Source organism: Heptranchias perlo, chromosome 31 (genome assembly GCF_035084215.1).
Source record: "Heptranchias perlo isolate sHepPer1 chromosome 31, sHepPer1.hap1, whole genome shotgun sequence".
In the NCBI taxonomy this organism is placed as follows: Eukaryota; Metazoa; Chordata; class Chondrichthyes; order Hexanchiformes; family Hexanchidae; genus Heptranchias; species Heptranchias perlo.
The window spans coordinates 30,630,332-30,651,165 of NC_090355.1; the positions used below are offsets into that span (position 1 = coordinate 30,630,332).

The 20,834-nt window shown below is 44.7% G+C and overlaps 1 protein-coding gene across 1 annotated transcript in view; it reads left to right on the forward strand.

Moving 5' to 3' along the window:
* Window positions 1-20,834, forward strand: part of kcnt1b (potassium sodium-activated channel subfamily T member 1b) — a 150,384-nt gene that overhangs the window by 97,678 nt on the left and 31,872 nt on the right. The window contains exons 19-21 of the mRNA XM_067969433.1: window positions 14,772-14,877; window positions 16,598-16,770; window positions 20,314-20,385. Of these exons, the coding sequence (XP_067825534.1) occupies window positions 14,772-14,877; window positions 16,598-16,770; window positions 20,314-20,385 (351 nt within the window). The remainder of the gene's footprint in view (window positions 1-14,771; window positions 14,878-16,597; window positions 16,771-20,313; window positions 20,386-20,834) is intronic.

Genomic DNA, 20,834 nt, shown 5'->3' on the forward strand with positions numbered 1-20,834 from the left:
ATAATGACCGTACAAGTGAGCATGGTGCCCTTTGTATTACAGTTGTCGTCTGACAGTAGAATACAAGTCAGAGGAAGCCACTATCAAACTATACAGTGCTCTGGTCAGACCACGCCTTGAATATTGTGCCCAGTTCTGGTTGCTGAGATGCAAGTAAAGCATTCTAGCACTGGAGGTATTGCAGAGAAGAGTCATTATGCTCACCCATAGTGTTAAAAGTCTGGGTATGGAGTAAGGCTGGAGAAACTTGGGTTTTTTCAGCCCTGATAATAGGCACCTGAAAGGTGATCTTACAGAAGGCTATGTAAGATAGTAAAGAGTATGGAAAAGGAAAATCTGGAACATTAAATTAAATAGCAAAAGTAAGACAAAGGAACACAGTTTTCAAATAGTAAAGGACAAATTTAGGGCAGAGATCAGGAAGTTCTTCTCCAGGCAACACTTGGAATGGATTTAAGGATAGACAATAATGGAGGGGAAACTCTGGTATCAATGAAGAAATAATTGGATACTGCAATGGAGACTTGAGTGTTTTTCTGAATGGGTGAAGAAAAGTGGGCCAAATGGCCTTCCTCACCCGTAATTGTGGCCCTGTCAATGGAAGAAGGTGCAGTATAAAAGACCAAGTTCAAAATGGGTACAAAAAAGACCAGATAAACCAAGAAATAGGTGATGGGTGACATCAAGGTACAACCTTTATTGTATCTGTGTTGTTTGGGAATAATAATAACATCCAATAGGAATCTGGCTTGAGTCCTCCATCTCACATCTTACACTTTGGCATTCTGCTCAACCCAGAGCAGAGCTTCAAACCCAACGTCCACCAAGACTGTTCACTGTCACCTCTGCAACATTGCCTGCCTTCACCCCTACCTCAGCCTCTCTGCCCCTGAAACCCTTATCCACACTTTTTTTAACCTCTAGACTCAATTTCTACAATGCCTTCCTTTCTAGTCTCCCATCCTCTATCCTTCATAAACTCCATCTTGTCCAAAACTCAACCGCCTGTTTCCCATCGGGCGAGATCCAATTTCTATGCCCACCTTTCAAAACCATTACCTAATCGGTTTTAAGCACCCGTATGATTATAACATCCACCTGTACAGCCTGGCATATTTTGAGAAATGTTCTGGGGCACTGCTGACTTTTCCAGTAAATTGATTTGGAGTTTAGTCCTTTAACACAGGAAGTGATGGGGATTTTAGCAGAACACAATAAAGACAGCATTAAGAACAGCAGCACAATCTGAATATGGAGGAAAAGTGTGGCTGATATAGGCCTCTAAAACACATCTGTACTTTTCAGAAGTTTTTTGGAGGGTGTGGAGAGGGGGAGTGGTGGGGGGAACATGTGTGAAACATCTGTACTTCAGGGAAAAACTTTACTTACAAAGAGCCTTTTCTGTCTTGGGAACTGATTCCAGCTGTCACAATGAGTACTGCCATATACACATACAAGGCACATACATGTGCATGCTCAGCCTGTACACCAGATAGCTGTACATATTTGTAGCAGTTAGCTGTTTCACCAAATCTCTTCATCTTTCTACATAACAGACATATAATCTATAATCACCTGTTTCACCTGTAGCATTTACAGAGAGCAAGTTAATTTTCAATGTTTTTAGGACCATTTCCTGACTATGATTTATTGGGCCTTATTAGTAATTATAAGAAGGCCCTGGGATTACTGGGTGTAACATGGGGCTACTTGGTCCAGGATTTCAGCATTCGATTCAGGTTTATGCTTCGATTGCAATTTCTCTAAACCGCAGATAAAATCAGCAATTTGCACATCTTCATTACTTCACTCTTCATTCAACCTACACAAGAACAGGGAACAGTGAACAAGACAGGCATCAATATCAATTTTGTGAGTGTCTGTCATGTATTGCAAAGGTCCTGGTTCAGAACCTTGGTTTAAAATATTAATCACATCCTTCAGTAACCTCTGGATATAGATTATTTCTGTTGCCAATGCAACTAACTATCACTTGGAGGTTAAACTCTGAAAGCCATATGTTGTGTTTCTGCAATAATGCACATTACCTGCTGGGCAAGAGGGCTTATTGTGTCTCCATGATCAAGGATGGGTCCGGGGTGGAACATTATCTCAGGATGATGCTCATCAAACGGAATTCTGATTTTTTTAAATTTGTAATTGGCTGGATTTTCATTCCAATCAACTGACTGCAAAACTATTTTAATTGTTAAATGAGGGTCGGTTCATATTCTAATGTTTGCTTGGCTGGATAATATAGCTAAAAGGGTAGTTAAGTGACTGTTCAATTATTTAGCTGTTCATGTTCATTTGTGGTTGGGAAAGCAATCATTGGTTACATAGAATTACATAGAATTTACAGAACAGAAACAGGCCATTCGGTCCATGCCGGTGTTTATGCTCCACATGAGCCTCCTCCTACTCTATTTACTTCTGTACAGAGTCGTACAACACCAGGTTATAGTCCAACAGCTTTATTTGAAATCACAAGCTTTCGGAGCTTAGCTCCTTCGTCAGGTGAGTGAAGAAGGGTTTCCATAAACGCATCGCATATATAGTCAGAGAACAACGTCTGGTCATTACAGATAATCTTTCCAACTGCCCGTTATCACCCCTCGGCAGAGAGATAATTACAGCAATCAAAGGAGTGGATGGTGTTCAGATAGGTTTAGTCTGGGACACATTACATACAAGAATACTGAATACACAAGGGGTCAGATAACAACGAGAGAGAGAGAGAGAGAGAGAGAGAGGCGCACCCGAAAGGTAGAGAGAGAATGACCCGTTGTATTAAAAACAGGTCATTCTCTCTCTCTCTCTGCCTTTGGGCTCTCTCTCTCTCTCTCTCTTTCGTTGTTATCTGACCCCTTGTGTATTCAGTATTCTTGTATGTAATGTGTCCCAGACTAAACCTGTCTGAACACCATCCACTCCTTTGATTGCTGTAATTATCTCTCTGCCGAGGGGTGATAACGGGCAGTTGGAAAGATTATCTGTAATCACCAGACATTGTTCTCTGACTATATATGCGATGCTTTTATGGAAACCCTTCTTCACTCACCTGTCGAGGGAGCTAAGCTCCGAAAGCTTGTGATTTCAAATAAAGCTATTGGACGATAACCTGGTGTTGTACGACTCTGTACATTTGTCCACCCCAGTCCATCACCGGCATCTCCACATCATGTCTATTTACTTCATTTCACCCTATCGACGTATCCTTCTATTCCTTTCTCCCTCGTGTATTTATCTAGCTTCCCCTTAAATGCATCTATGCTATTCGCCTCAACCACTCAATGTGGTAGCAAGTAGCTAATAAAGTGGCTTTCACTCAGCAGCAGAAAAGATATTCTAGGTATTTAAAGTCTCTCTTGTTTCCCATCAGCATTTGATCACATGTCTCACTACCAGGCATGTCTGTCCCCAAGTACCTTTGGTTACACACCTTATTGATTTTAACCTGGTTTTATGAAATAAATGATATCCCATATCTAGATGGGACTGAACTTAAATTTATTATTGTTCAGCTGTGATAGAGAAATACATTTATAAAACTCTGAGATAAGAGGTACATAAATAATGTATCGAAATTGAAAAATTCTGAATGTAGTCAAAATGTTAAGTTATAATGAAAGCTAATAAATCATGGTAATTCCTTTTTTGACAATCTCTTCCTTTTTTTTCCCCCCAATGTTTTAATGTTTTTTCCGACCCATTGATGGCTCTCTGGTTCAGTGCATTGAATGAAATGGTACTGAATCGTGCAGATCAGAAAAATCCCAGGTTCGATCCCCATCCCATGCTGAGATAGCTGATCTCAGATGGGGCAGTGGCGGGGTGTCAAAATTGGCCTCCCAATTTTCTCTTGGCTAGGTATGAGGGGGAAAAAAAATCAGCCAGGGTTCCAGTAATCCCTGCTGGAAAGTGTGCACATGGGAACATTTGGTGTCGACTGAATCATGCATGGCTGTGATGTTCCCATCGTTACGTAGGCTGGCAACTAGCACTTGAAGAAGGGCTGCTCGGGTGACTACTGAGCTGTATCCACAGATGCAACCCTCGCCTCCCCAACTCTCAATCAGCATTGCACTTTCCAATTGTTTATTTTGTTTTAGGACTGCATAAATGAGATCGACGTTGGGCTGAATTTCTGCTTCTTAAGAAAATCCATAGATGGCTATGAAACAAAATGTTGTAGGTTCAGTTGAACTGATAACTTGTGTTCCTCTCCAATTCATTTCCTGCTGCAACTCTGCAACCCCCTCCAACTACCACTCCCCCCCAACCCCCCCCCCCCCCCCCCCCCAATTCCAACTCTGCCCTCAACCCATGCAAAGTGCGGTGCTCCTTAAGATAAACATAATTGGACCAATTATGGATGACATTCTGGACTGTGCGGAAGGGGCTACACATTTTGCTAACTCATCAAAAAAGGAACTAAACCTGCTGAAACCAGGAGATATGTGGCACCTTGAAGTTCCAGTCCTTTGAAATCCTTCACGTATGGGTGCGCTGATGGGCTCCACATTCTGCTGATTTACTACCAGTGAACGTTGGATTGTAGGGCTGCATTTTGCCTTGTGCTGTTCTAACTTAAACCTGTGATAAGCCTTGAATTGATAATTATTGTCACACTGAGATTGTCCAGTTTCCACTTTTGTCGTGTCATACTCAAAAAAAAAGCTCAAAAATCGATTAATCATTCCCCAAAAGTCCCTTTAAAATAAATTGCTTTCAGAGTTCCATTCTTTTTGAATTTTTCCTTTACTGTCTTTCACGCTTCTGTTGAATGGGAGCCAAATAATCCAACTCCACATTTATCTGCTTCAGTGCCTCAACAGCACAGTCCCTGCCTATTTGCAAACTATGTGGGAAGGCAGCCTGCGTCAGTCTTCAATTCCTTGAGGTGACTAGTTGCAATTTCAAAGGAAACTCCCGGCTAAGTAACCAAAAAAAGAAAACCCATCACACGTGCTCAGATCACTGATTAATACGAATTTCATCTGACACTGCGACTCGAAATTAATAGCCGAAATTGCTCTCAATATTTTGACTGAAGAACTTCCATTTTGGAGTCAGTATAATTCGAATAGTAAAGGGTCTGTTATGCTAATTTAACCTGGTCATACAGAACATGGCGGTGTTACCTTCCCAGCTGACTTTATCTAAAGGACAGGTGCCTGGTCAGTGTTTTATCATGAAAGCCAACCTCTTTTCCACTAACATCTTAGATCAAGCAGCGTCATAGAATCTTACAGCACAGAAGAAGGCCATTCAGCCCATAGTGCCTGTGCCAGCTTTTTGAAAGAACTATCCAATTAGTCCCACACTCCAGCTCTTTCCCCGTAGCCCTGCAAATTTTTCCTTTTCAAGCATTTATTAATTCTCTTTTGAAAATTACTATTGAATCGGCTTCCGCTACCCTTTCAGGCAACGCATTCCAGATCATAACAACTTACAGATGAAAATTTCAAGAAACGATTTGCCTTTGTTGCCCTCTTAACTTGGAAGTTCTATGCGTGACCATGTTCGTGACTCTAGTGGTAGTCATCGTGGGCAGTTCATGAAGTGCCTGGAGAGCTAAAATTAGACAGAAAATAGATTACCATTCCACACTGCAGGAGCACGCTCACCCAGTTTCCTATTTGCTGAACTGGAGCAGCTTTTTTCCTGCAACATTCGGTTGTTATGCAATGCAAATCTGAAAAGAAAATGTTATTTTTTTTTATGATAAAGGGGGAATTCTTGCTAATATTCATTGTGAGCATGTAGGGATATCTGCTAGTTCCAACCAGATAGGGAAGGTGACAGTGCTTTGCATTAACAGTAAGCATAAAAGCCAAGTGTATTATTTAGTTTGCTTGAAAATAGATGTTATTTACCATATAATAGATGCTAGTTGTAGATTTTCCTGACAATAACACTTCCATGTTTTACATAGAGGCAACTCTGCAGTCCTGCCTCTTCCAGTCGTGAATGGTGGTAGACAATTAAACAACTAAAGAGAGGAGGAGGCTCTGTAAGCATCCCCATCCTCAATGATGGCGGAGTCCAGCACGTGAGTGCAAAAGACAAGGCTGAAGCGTTTGCAACCATCTTCAGCCAGAAGTGCCAAGAGGATAATCCATCTTGGCCTCCTACCAAGATCCCCACCATCACAGAAGCCAGTCTTCAGCCAATTCGATTCACTCCACGTGATATCAAGAAACGGCTGAGTGCACTGGATGCAGCAAAGGCTATGGGCCCCGACAACATCCCAGCTGTAGTGCTGAAGACTTGTGCTCCAGAACTAGCTGCGCCGCTCGCCAAACTGTTCCAGTACAGCTACAACACTGGCATCTACCCGACAATGTGGAAAATTGCCCAGGTATGTCCTGTCCACAAAAAGCAGGACAAATCCAATCCGGCCAATTACCGCCCCATCAGTCTACTCTCAATCATCAGCAAAGTGATGGAAGGTGTCGTCGACAGTGCGATCAAGCGGAGCTTACTCACCAATAACCTGCTCACCGATGCTCAGTTTGGGTTCCGCCAGGACCACTCGGCTCCATGCCTCATTACAGCCTTGGTGCAGACGTGGGCAAAAGAGCTGAATTCCAGAGGTGAGGTGAGAGTGACTGCCCTTGATATCAAGGCAGCATTTAACAGAGTGTGGCACCAAGGAGCCCTAGTAAAATTGAAGTCAATGGGAATCGGGGGAAAACCCTCCAGTGGCTGGAGTTATACCTAGCACAAAGGAAGATGGTAGTGGTTGTTGGAGGCCAATTATCTCAGCCCCAGGACATTGCTGCAGGAGTTCCTAAGGGCAGTGTCCTAGGCCCGAACATCTTCAGCTGCTTCATCAATGACCTTCCCTCCATCATAAGGTCAGAAATGGGGATGTTCGCTGATGATTGCACAGTGTTCAGTTCCATTCGCAACCCCTCAGATAATGAAGCAGTCCGTGCCCGCATGCAGCAAGACCTGGACAACATCCAGGCTTGGGCTGATAAATGCCAAGTTTCGTTCATGCCAGACAAGTGCCAGGCAATGACCATCTCCAACAAAAGAGAGTCTAACCACCTTCCCTTGACATTCAACGGCATTACCATCGCCGAATCCATCACCATCAACATCCTGGGGGTCACCGTTGACCAGAAACTTAACTGGACCAGCCATATGAATACTGTGGCTACAAGAGCAGGTCAGAGGCTGAATATTCTGCAGAGAGTAACTCACCTCCTGACTCCTCAAAGCCTTTCCACCATCTTTTTTTTTTTTATTCGTTCACGGGATGTGGGCGTCGCTGGCGAGGCCAGCATTTATTGCCCATCCCTAATTGCCCTCGAGAAGATGGTGGTGAGCCGCCTTCTTGAACCGCTGCAGTCCGTGTGGTGACGGTTCTCCCACAGTGCTGTTAGGAAGGGAGTTCCAGGATTTTGACCCAGCGACGATGAAGGAACGGCGATATATTTCCAAGTCGGGATGGTGTGTGACTTGGAGGGGAACGTGCAGGTGGTGTTGTTCCCATGTGCCTGCTGCTCTTGTCCTTCTAGGTGGTAGAGGTCACGGGTTTGGGAGGTGCTGTCGAAGAAGCCTTGGCGAGTTGCTGCAGTGCATCCTGTGGATGGTACACACTGCAGCCACAGTGCGCCGGTGGTGAAGGGAGTGAATGTTTAGGGTGGTGGATGGGGTGCCAATCAAGCGGGCTGCTTTATCTTGGATGGTGTCGAGCTTCTTGAGTGTTGTTGGAGCTGCACTCATCCAGGCAAGTGGAGAGTATTCCATCACACTCCTGACTTGTGCCTTGTAGATGGTGGAAAGGCTTTGGGGAGTCAGGAGGTGAGTCACTCGCCGCAGAACACCCAGCCTCTGACCTGCTCTTGTAGCCACAGTATTTATATGACTGGTCCAGTTCAGTTTCTGGTCAATGGTGACCCCCAGGATGTTGATGGTGGGGGATTCGGCGATGGTAATGCCGTTGAATGTCAAGGGGAGGTGGTTAGACTTTCTCTTATTGGAGATGGTTATTGCCTGGCACTTATCTGGCGCGAATGTTACTTGCCACTTATGAGCCCAAGCCTGGATGTTGTCCAGGTCTTGCTGCATGCGGGCTCGGACTGCTTCATTATCTGAGGGGTTGCGAATGGAACTGAACACTGTGCAGTCATCAGCGAACATCCCCATTTCTGACCTTATGATGGAGGGAAGGTCATTGATGAAACAGCTGAAGATGGTTGGGCCTAGGACACTGCCCTGAGGAACTCCTGCAGCAATGCCCTGGGGCTGAGATGATTGGCCTCCAACAACCACTACCATCTTCCTTTGTGCTAGGTATGACTCCAGCCACTGGAGAGTTTTCCCCCTGATTCCCATGGACTTCAATTTTACTAGGGCTCCTTGGTGCCACACTCGGTCAAATGCTGCCTTGATGTCAAGGGCAGTCACTCTCACCTCACCTCTGGAATTCAGCTCTTTTGTCCATGTTTGGACCAAGGCTGTAATGAGGTCTGGAGCCGAGTGGTCCTGGCGGAACCCAAACTGAGCATCGGTGAGCAGGTTATTGGTGAGTAAGTGCCGCTTGATAGCACTGTCGATGACACCTTCCATCACTTTGCTGATGATTGAGAGTAGACTGATGGGGCGGTAATTGGCCGGATTGGATTTGTCCTGCTTTTTGTGGACAGGACACACCTGGGCAATTTTCCACATTGTCGGGTAGATGCCAGTGTTGTAGCTGTACTGGAAAAGCTTGGCTAGAGGCGCAGCTAGTTCTGGAGCACAAGTCTTCAGCACTACAGCTGGGATGTTGTCGGGGCCCATAGCCTTTGCTGTATCCAGTGCACTCAGACGTTTCTTGATATCACGTGGAGTGAATCGAATTGGCCGAAGACTGGCTTCCGTGATGGTGGGGATATCGGGAGGAGGCTGAGATGGATCATCCACTCGGCACTTCTGGCTGAAGATGGTTGCAAACGCTTCAGCCTTGTCTTTTGCACTCACGTGCTGGACTCCGCCATCATTGAGAATGGGGATGTTTGCAGAGCCTCCTCCTCCCGTTAGTTGTTTAATTGTCCACCACCATTCACGACTGGATGTGGCAGGACTGCAGAGCTTTGATCTGATCCGTTGGTTGTGGAATTGCTTAGCTCTGTCTATAGCATGTTGCTTCCGCTGTTTAGCATGCATGTAGTCCTGAGTTGTAGCTTCACCAGGTTGGTACCTCATTTTTAGGTACGGCTGGTGCTGCTCCTGGCATGCACTTCTGCACTCCTCATTGAACCAGGGTTGATCCCCTGGCTTGTTGGTAATGGTAGAGTGAGGAATATGCCGGGCCATGAGGTTACAGATTGTGGTGGAATACAATTCTGCTGCTGCTGATGGCCCACAGCGCCTCATGGATGCCCAATTTTGAGCTGCTAGATCCGTTCTGAATCTATCCCATTTAGCACGGTGGTAGTGCCACACAACACGTTGGATGGTGTCCTCAGTGCGAAGACGGGACTTCATCTCCACGAGGACTGTGCGGTGGTCACTCCTACCAATACTGTCATGGACAGATGCATTTGCGACAGGGAGATTGGTGAGGACAAGGTCAAGTAAGTTTTTCCCTCGTGTTGGTTCGCTCACCACCTGCCGCAGGCCCAGTCTAGCAGCTATGTCCTTCAGGACTCGGCCAGCAGTGGTGCTACCGAGCCACTCTTGGTGATGGACATTGAAGTCCCCCACCCAGAGTACATTTTGTGCCCTTGCTACCCTCAGTGCTTCCTCCAAGTGGTGTTCAACATGGAGGAGGACTGATTCATCAGCTGAGGGAGGACGGTAGGTGGTAATCAACAGGAGGTTTCCTTGCCCATGTTTGACCTGATGCCATGAGATTTCATGGGGTCCAGAGTCAATGTTGAGGACTCCCAGGGCCACTCCCTCCTGACTGTATATCACTGTACCGCCACCTCTGGTGGGTCTGTCCTGCCGGTGGGACAGGACATACCCAGGGATGGTGATGGAAGAGTCTGGGACGTTGGCTGAAAGATATGATTCTGTAAGTATGGCTATGTCAGGCTGTTGCTTGACTAGTCTGTGGGACAGCTCTCCCAATTTTGGCACAAGTCCCCAGATGTTAGTAAGGAGGACCTTGCAGGGTCGACTGGGCTTGGTGTTTTGCCGTTGTCGTGTCCGGTGCCTAGTGGTCCGATGCCGGGTGGTCCGTCCGGTTTTATTCTTATTATGACTTTTCGTAGCGAGATTTTACAACTGAGTGGCTTGCTGGGCCATTTCAGAGGGCAATTAAGAGTCACATATAGGCCAGACCGGGTAAGGACGGCAGGTTTCCTTCCCTAAAGGACATTAGTGAACCAGATGGGTTTTTACGACAATCCGGTAGTTTCATGGCCATCATCACTGATACGAGTATTTTAATTCCAGATTTTTATTTTTAATTAATTGAATTTAATTAATTGAATTTAAATTCGCCAGCTGCCGTAGCGGGATTTGAACTCATGACTCTGAATTTTAGTCCAGGTCTCTGGATTACTAGCCCAGTAACATAACCACTATGCTACCGTACAAGGCACAAGTCAGGAGTATGATGGAATACTCTCCACTTGCGTGGATGAGTGGAGCTCCAACACTCAAGAAGCTTGACACCATCCAGGACAAAGCAGCCCGCTTGATTGGCACCCCATCCACCACCCTGAACATTCACTCCCTTCACCACCGGCGCACTGTGGCTGCAGTGTGTACCATCCACAGGATGCACTGCAGCAACTCGCCAAGGCTTCTTCGACAGCACCTCCCAAACCTGCGACTTCTACCACCTAGAAGGACGAGGGCAGCAGGCGCATGGGAACACCACCACCTGCAGGTTCCCCTCCAAATCACACACCATCCCGACTTGGAAATATATTGTTGTTCCTTCATTGTAGCTGGGTCAAAATCTTGGAACTCCCTTCCTAACAGCACTGTGGGAGAACCTTCACCACACGGACTGCAGTGGTTCAAGAAGGCGGCTCACCACCATCTTCTCAAGGGCAATTAGGAATGGCCAATAAATGCTGGCCTTTGCAGCGATGCCCACATCCCATGAACGAATAAAAAAAATTGTACACGTTATTTAGAATAGAACCATGGGAGTGAACAAGACACTTGGTGCGACCCGGTAGCCAAGTGGTAACAAGATGCTTCACAGGGAGCGTTATCATGCAATGCTCTTGCCCTTCTAACAAAGGCTGAGTATATCAGAGTTCACCCTGCAACAACCAGCATTTCATTATATTGTAAATATTCAGTGTAAACAGTAAAGGGGTGAGTTTAAACCCCAAGAACGGGTGGGTTGGGAGCGGGTGGTAGTTTTAAAAAAAAGTTGTTTTTTTGGGTTGCAACCGCAAAATGTTTGGACTTTGCATTCCCAGTGGGAAGCCTGTACTTTTACTCGCCGACGTTAAACCCGGAAATAAAGCCGGGTTGCGGTCGTGACCCAAAAAACAACTATTTTCAACTCCCACTAGCCCCCCACCCCACCCGTTCTTGGGGTTTGAAATCACCCCCTAAGAGTTAGGGACAAGTTGCAGAGTTGTCACATATCATGGGTTTCAAATGATTTTTTTCCAATCTCTAGAGTGAATGCTTTTTTTTAAAATCAGAGTTCACCCTGCAACGACCAGACTGCAGCACTTCATTAGATTGTAAATATTCAGTGTAAACAGTAAGGGGGTGATTTTAAACCCCAAGAACGGGTGGGTTGGAAGCGGGTGGGAGTTGAAAATTGTTGTTTTTTTGAGTCACAGCCGCAAAGTTTTAAGACTTTGCATTCCCAGTGGGAAGTCTGTACTTTTACTCACCAACGTTTCAAATGTTTTTTCCAATCACTAGAGTAAATGCTTTTTTTTTCTCCTGTGAGATACTGGGTAATTTACTAATTTACAGCATCATGATATGGGTAAATACTGTAACATAAAATTACTGTTTGGTAAATCTCTCCTGTTTGTACTAATGTCCCAGGTTGCTTCACAGAGGCATAAGGAAGAATGGACCCCAAACCAAATAAGGAGATCATAGAATGCATAGTCTGAAGCAGAATTAAAGGAGAATTAAAGGAGGAGTGGGAGGCGGTGCAGTTTAGGGAGGGAATTCCCGATTATGGGTACTGGGCAGCTAAAGGCATGGCCGCCATTGGTGGGGCAAAGGGAGGGGGCATGCACAGGAATCCGGACTCAAAGGAACGGAGTGTTTGGTGGGGAGGGTTTTGCACTGGAGGAGGTTGCAGGGACAGTGGTAAAATAGTCACTTTTAAAACACTGTACGAACAAGCTAAGCAGTACGCTACCAGGGAGAAGTAAACTGCATAAAGCAGCAGTTTGCCTTCATCAAAAATGGAGGAGAGTCCATAGGAGTTCATTGGGCGAGTGGCTGTTTTGGAAGGAGTAGACTTAATGGTTCCCTACTTCTCTATCCTCAGTTGGAGTGACAGCGAGACTGAATAGGAATGGGAACTGATGGGTGGTTTTCTTTTGTTGGTCAATTCTGCTCTCATCAAAATGAGGAATTTCAGTACTTGTGTGAACTCTTGTCAGCATCTACCCAAACATTTCCAGTTCAACAACTTGCATTTATATAGTGTCTTTATCATAGTAAAAAGTCCCAAGGCGCTTCACAGGAGCATTATCGAACAAGATTTGACATTGAGCCACATAGTGAGATAGTAGAACAGGTGACCAAAAGCTTGGTCAAAGAGGTAGGTTTTAAGGAGTGTCTTAAAGGAGGAGAGAGAGGCGGAGAGGCTTAGGGAGGGAATTTCAGAGCTTAGGGCCTAGGCAGCTGAAAGCATGGCCACCAATAATGGAGCAATGAAAATTGGGGATGCACAAGACGCCAGATTTGGAGGAGCACTAAGATCTCGGAGGGTTGTAGAGCTTGAGGAGGTTACAGAGCTAGGGAGGGGCGAGGCCATGGAGGGATTTGAAAGCAAGGAAGAGAATTTTAAAATCGAGGTGTTCCCAGACCGGGAGCCAATGTAGGTCAGCGAGCACAAAGGTGATGGGTGAATGGGACTTGGTGCGAGTTTGGATACGGGCGGCAGAGTTTTGGATGAGTTCGGGTACATAACATCCAGCTGCAGAGTAAAGCTGCCTCTACTCTACCTCAACAATATACCATAAGCTCTAATCTCAAGAGCACCAACTGCTGCCCGAGCATCGGACTTTTCCATGCTCAGCAGCACCTCTTGCCTTTTTGAGCAAGGTTGATGACCGCAAATAGTGTGCAATTTTGTGCTACAGGTACATGCCCACTGTGAACTGGGTTGAGACTACTGAAACTTATTCCACTTACAACCCTGCACTGTCAGAAAAAGAAGACTTTTATTGAGCCCATTTAGTGAGGTGATTCACCATATTTGTTTGATGACTGAGTTCAGTTTTGGGCTTTGTCCTGATGAGTGAACAATCACATGACAGTGCAAAGATTGCTTATATTTATTGTGCTATTGCATGTAAGCATCTCGACCCATTAGAGCAACTGTGCAACATTCCAAAATGAATATTTTTTTTCTCTATTTATTCAAGCTTGGCTAAAATCTATAAAGGTAATAAGCATTGCAGAGTAGTAAATAGCCTTTAGCTCTGAGATTTAGTGGGATGATTCATCATTTCATTTATAACCGAGTTAAAGTCACAAATGGGATCATTCTGGGGGGACAAGGCATTTTTTTTTTCATAAAACTGTTGATTCTTTGGAAATTGCTAAACTGCTTTAGACCAGTATCTGTATATACGCAACCCAGCCACAACATATAAATGATTCGATAGCACCATCTTGTGGATCTCTTTTTTGAGAGAAGCCCAATTGTCTCCATAGGTTTGAACACACAAAGAAAGACGTGCATTTATATAATGCTTTTCACGACCTCATGATGTCCCAAAATGTTTTACAGCCAATGGTGTACTTTTGAAGTGTTGTCACTGTTGTAGGAAACACGGCAGCCATTTTGCGCACAGCAAGGTCCCACAAATAGCAGTGTGCTAATGACCAGATAATCTTTTTTTAGTGACGTTGGTTGAGGGATAAATATTGGCCAGGACACCGGCTAATAGGAGAACTCCCATGCACTTCTTTGAAATAGTGCCATGGGATGTTTTACATCCACCTGAGGGGGCAGACATTACCTCAGTTTAACGTCTCACCTGAAAGACGGCACCTCCGACAATGCAGCATTCCCTCAGTACTGCAATGAAGTGTCAGCCTAGATTTTGTGCTCCAGTCTCTGGAATACATGACCTTCTGACTCAGATGCAAGAGTGCAACCAACTGAGGCGTATTCAAGTAGTTTGGCTGGAATCAGAGAGTGATCGTTCATATCATGAACATTAATATTGTCATTCAAAGGGTTGGGACTATTCCAGTTTCATATGCGAAGATCTGTTTGGTTAATCATTGCAAACTGAAATTATTGCAAACTTTTGCTGCAAATTACAAAAACTGCAGAGTAATTAAATCAAAAAGCATTCATCCTAATATTTTTCTCTGCTACTTTTAACAGAATTGTAAGCATGTCATTTGTAAACTTTCAACTTCGCTGAGGGTGTAAAACAGGCAGTAGTGGATCCGCCTAGCCAAATTTTCTTTCGGGGGTGTATAATGGGCGGCTGTTCCACTACTGCCCATTTTATGTCCTCCTGCCAAAGTTGGAAGTTCTGCCCAAGTTAAAAAATAATGGAGGAAAATATCAGGGAAGGTTACAAACAAATTCAGATTACGTTATAAAAACCATAGATCTGCCTTTTTCTCTTTCTATCCAGGTATGTGAAAGGATATCCTCCAAATTCTCCCTACATTGGAAGTTCTCCAACTCTGTGCCACCTTCTACCTGTGAAGGCTCCATTCTGCTGTCTGAGGTTAGACAAGGTAAGAGACTCTCAGCCTCAGTATCTACCTTGGTAGACTAAGCAGGCTGATGGCTCTATGCGCAGGACACAAAAGGACACCGATTGCAGCAGAAGGATTGGAGGATAGTACAAGAATATCGGTTTATTCTGAAAGATTTATCAAAGCTCAGTAAAAGGCACGTGGCTCAAAAGTAAAATCGTCCAGGATTATGATGATACTTAACGTTTTGGAGTGTATCCTATCTCTAGATCCAGGGCAATCAGTGAGATAAATAGCCCCTTGTTTAGAAAGAGTTACTGTTGCTGTATAGTGTTATCTTTGTGAGAAAATGGTAGGTCTCCCTACCTAATGGTTAATAGTAACAAACCCAAACACAGTAATAGGCAATAGTTTCATGTTGAAGTTAAACAATGTGATCCCTGTGAATAAATTGTCTTTTTGTTAATCAGGAACAAATTTTGCAGTTGTTTCCCCATCATCCATGTGTACCAATCTTACTTTAGTTTTGTTCTTGCTTACTTTGGCTTTTTGCTTAGTGATTTGCATTGTGTTGATGCAGCATTTTCAGTCCAATCTCTGCACAAAGCCAATTGCTCCTGCCTCTGTATCAATCACTTGGTTCCTGGGGATTGTAACATGAACATACCACTGGCTGCAGGCCATCCAAGGGTTTTAGGTGGAATAACGCTTTGACTACAGGCTGCTGGGAGTGTCTGGAATTGCAGCTTTTCTTGCTTTTTACCTTTTCCTTCATTATCCGGCGGTAAATTTCTAGTGGCAATTAAAGAGACACTGCACCCTGAGAGCGATTGAAAGTAACCTGAGACTGCCCAAAACTCATTTCATTCAGGATCCCTTCCACCAGTCAAAGAGAAAAAAACCTTTACCCAATCATTCTGCAATAGATTACGTTTCATATCAGCGATGTCTCTGAATGAGAACAAGTAAATAGTTAGTTATTCAGCCAACAATACGATCCACATAAGTTTCTTTTAAAAGTTTTCTTAGAAACCATTCAAAAGAATAAATAGTGTCACGAAAAACAGTTTTCTAAAACCCAAAGCATTCAAGATACAACAATGAGTAATTTTCAGGGAGGAATTGTGTGAATTTTGTAACATTTACAGATGGTGAGACTGACTGACTGCCAGAGTTGTGATATGAGTGTGTTGTGGAGGAGATGTCTCTTTCTTCTGTGATAGTCACAGAGTCCTGTTGCAGCAGGCACTGGGAAAAAAATTAGCGCATACACTCTGAATGCAAACTTAATTATACAAAATATTTTTTTTAATTTAAAGAAAGAAAGAACTCGTATTTATATGGCGCCTTTCACGACCTCATGACGTTTCAAAGCGCTTTACAGCTAATGAAGTACTTTTGAAGTGTAGTCACTGTTGTAGTGTAGGAAACGTGGCAGCCAATTTGCGCACAGCAAGCTCCCACAAACAGCAATGTGATAAAGGCCAGATAGTGGTGTTGGTTATGGGATAAATATTGGCCAGGACACTAAGGAGATCGCCCCTGCTCCTCTTCAAAATAGTGCCATGGGATCTTTTACATCCACCCAAGAAGATGGAGGGGGCCTCAGTTTAACGTCTCATCATAAAGATGTTTGTCACCATATTTGTCCATTTTAATTGGTTCTGAAGTGTCATGCTGTGGCGACTTATTAAAGGCCTTGCGATATATAGGCTTCGTACCTGCCTCATTTGTTGCTTTGTTTTGCTGTTCTGTTAAGGGCTGTAGACACAACAGCTTTGAAGATGCAAAGGCCTATGGCTTCAAGAACAAACTGATCATTGTGTCCGCAGAGACCGCGGGCAACGGCCTGTACAATTTTATTGTTCCACTCCGAGCATACTACCGGCCCAGAAAAGAACTGAACCCCATTGTGCTGCTGCTGGATAACCCGTGAGTGCACTTTCTTTGATTTATTTTCAGCCCAGAACATTTGTTGAGGTTGTTTTCCAACCCAGCAGAATGGCATCGCAAAGACATTGGCGCTTGCACACGACATCAGCGAGACAAAAATGATCCTAAAGGAACAGTGCACAATTAACTCATTGAGCAGCAACTAGCCAACAACAATAGTATATTTTCAAGGGGTACCAATTCAAGTCGTGATTGTTTACTATGCTCTTAGATTTGATAATCCTGGTCCTAATAACTTGTCATGATATCCAGATCTAATGGCTGTCACCAATCATTATTTGGAGAAAGGTGTGCAATTCATTAATTTTTTTGGTCAACTTCCCACACCCAAGGCAATCACTGTAGCTGACGTCTTTACAGAAGAATCTTGCACTGCAAGCCGCCACATGGTGTCTAAGCACAAACTAATGGCACAAGTTGGAAATCAGATTATGAGCAATAGTGCCTGGTTCTCCAAGAATTAACCTTCACTGAGGATGATGCCATTCTATGTGTCCTTCTTTAAGAAAGTAATAGCATCACCAGAATTTCAACCTATCATGCAGACCAAACACAATATTTATTTTAATGGTTATGACCTAGATGATTCAGCTCTTACTTGCATTCTTCCTTTCAGGCACAAGAGACCCCGTCATACTTGAGGGGCTTTGTTGTTTAAAAGTTTGAATGTCATGTCTTGTCTTTGAAAGTCTAGTTACTTGTATTTTTTTTTTAAGTACACCCTATATGGCATCAGTCTATCTTAAAGGAAGGGAGGGATGTGGTATACTACTTCAAACTCTAGAAGGGGAACTGAGGGTTTTCTGTTGGAACAAATCCCTTGTTGTCATCATACGACTTGTAAAAGTCAAAGACTATTCGTGCAAATAAATAATTAGTGTTTATAAAGGTGAACATTGCTGAAAACTCTGTATACCCATTTCCAAACGTGCGGACAACATCTTCACCCCCCATGTTACCATATTTGCAGGGATTCCCATATTTAAAAACACAGAACAAGGAAAGGTCATCCAGCTTGTTGCATTTTAGGTCTTTCCTCCCCTTCTTGCCCTAGATTTTTTGGCTCTCATATCTTAGATCACTCTCCTAGTGAGCTCCAACTCCTTATAATCTCGAGCATATTTTCACTTGCCTTGATATCTAGGTAAGCTTTCAGTAAAATACCCAGGATAACAAACAATTATTAATTAATTATTTTTAAGCTATTGGAATTAGCTTTAACCCCTACAGGACCTGTCTACAATCTTAAATGAACAGTAAAGCATAACAATGTTATGCTATTATTTAAAAGTTCTACGGCACGGGGAGATTGGGTGCACACTGGGGTTAGGACATTGCCCTTTCACATCTGGAACCTAGGTTTGAATGAACTAAATAAATATTAGGGACAATGCAACTTGGAGCTCTCCCCTTTCTCCTCTCTTTCTCTCTTTCCCCCCCCGCCCACCCCAGCCCAACCATCAACAATTAGGCATGAAGGGACAAAGTTATTGCAGGTCATGCTCCATCTCCTCAAGATTCATCCTTGAAAAGACATTTGCTACCGGTAGTGGTTTTCCCATTTAATCTCATCCCCCACTATCACCATCTTTGTCTTCTAGAATAAAATATAAGCTGACCTCGGCTAATAGAATGACAATAATATATATTTTTCTGTACAGATACTCAAACATGTTTTGATTTAACATCCCCATTCTCAATGATGGCGGAGTCCAGCACGTGAGTGCAAAAGACAAGGCTGAAGCGTTTGCAACCATCTTCAGCCAGAAGTGCCGAGTGGATGATCCATCTCAGCCTCCTCCCGATATCCCCACCATCACGGAAGCCAGTCTTCGGCCAATTCGATTCACTCCACGTGATATCAAGAAACGGCTGAGTGCACTGGATACAGCAAAGGCTATGGGCCCCGACAACATCCCAGCTGTAGTGCTGAAGACTTGTGCTCCAGAACTAGCTGCGCCTCTAGCCAAGCTGTTCCAGTACAGCTACAACACTGGCATCCACCCGACAATGTGGAAAATTGCCCAGGTATGTCCTGTCCACAAAAAGCAGGACAAATCCAATCCGGCCAATTACCGCCCCATCAGTCTACTCTCAATCATCAGCAAAGTGATGGAAGGTGTCGTCGACAGTGCTATCAAGCGGCACTTACTCACCAATAACCTGCTCACCGATGCTCAGTTTGGGTTCCGCCAGGACCACTCGGCTCCAGACCTCATTACAGCCTTGGTCCAAACATGGACAAAAGAGCTAAATTCCAGAGGTGAGGTGAGAGTGACTGCCCTTGACATCAAGGCAGCATTTGACCGAGTGTGGCACCAAGGAGCCCTAGTAAAATTGAAGTCAATGGGAATCAGGGGGAAAACTCTCCAGTGGCTGGAGTCATACCTAGCACAAAGGAAGATGGTAGTGGTTGTTGGAGGCCAATCATCTCAGCCCCAGGGCATTGCTGCAGGAGTTCCTCAGGGCAGTGTCCTAGGCCCAACCATCTTCAGCTGCTTCATCAATGACCTTCCCTCCATCATAAGGTCAGAAATGGGGATGTTCGCTGATGACTGCACAGTGTTCAGTTCCATTCGCAACCCCTCAGATAATGAAGCAGTCCGAGCCCGCATGCAGCAAGACCTGGACAACATCCAGGCTTGGGCTGATAAGTGGCAAGTAACATTCGCGCCAGATAAGTGCCAGGCAATGACCATCTCCAACAAGAGAGAGTCGAACCACCTCCCCTTGACATTCAACGGCATTACCATCGCCGAATCCCCCACCGTCAACATCCTGGGGGTCACCATTGACCAGAAACTTAACTGGACCAGCCATATAAATACCGTGGCTACGAGAGCAGGTCAGAGGCTGGGTATTCTGCGGCGAGTGACTCACCTCCTGACTCCCCAAAGCCTTTCCACCATCTACAAGGCACAAGTCAGGAGTGTGATGGAATACTCTCCACTTGCCTGGATGAGTGCAGCTCCAACAACACTCAAGAAGCTCGACACCATCCAAGATAAAGCAGCCCGCTTGATTGGTACCCCATCCACCACCCTAAACATTCACTCCCTTCACCACCGGCGCACTGTGGCTGCAGTGTGCACCATCCACAGGATGCACTGCAGCAACTCGCCAAGGCTTCTTCGACAGCACCTCCCAAACCCGCGACCTCTACCACCTAGAAGGACAAGGGCAGCAGGCGCATGGGAACAACACCACCTGCACGTTCCCCTCCAAGTCACACACCATCCCGACTTGGAAATATATCGCCGTTCCTTCATTGTCACTGGGTCAAAATCCTGGAACTCCCTTCCTAACAGCACTGTGGGAGAACCGTCACCACACGGACTGCAGCGGTTCAAGAAGGCGGCTCACCACCACCTTCTCGAGGGCAATTAGGGATGGGCAATAAATGCGGGCCTTGCCAGCGACGCCCACATCCCGTGAACGAATAAAAAAATAAATAAATAAATAAATACAGTGGTTTTATACAGTGTAACAACTGCTTTATATATCAAGCTATGTGTTTTTCAGGCCAGATAATCACTTTCTGGAGGCAATCTGCTGTTTTCCAATGGTCTATTTCATGGCAGGAAGCATTGACAAGTAAGTATTCATGCACTGTACCAATCAAAAGCCGAAATTCAATCGTGCGATTATATTGGAAACCCTTCAAGCACTAAGGCAGCAGAGTAGAGCCCCCAACATGCTCTGCCATATTGTAATTGGATGCAGGTTTGGTTTCAGATCTTCTATTGGCTTATTTTCTTATCTCAGTGGGCTGGCACAAAAAAAGCAGCAAGCAACGACAGGCACTTTCCTATTAGGAGGGAGAGTCATCCCTTGCACACCTCCAATCAGGATCCAGAATGACGTTGGTGAATTCTGCCCACCATTTTGGAAATGGCTCATGGAAGGAGAAAGGGGAGAAAATACCTTAAGAGACAACCTCGCCCTCCAAGTATATTTCCCTCCTATGTATTAGTTGTAAATGCATGCTTGCAGTGAAATATCAGTTTGCAAATTGTTTGCCTATTTGTTTCTAGTCAGTAGTT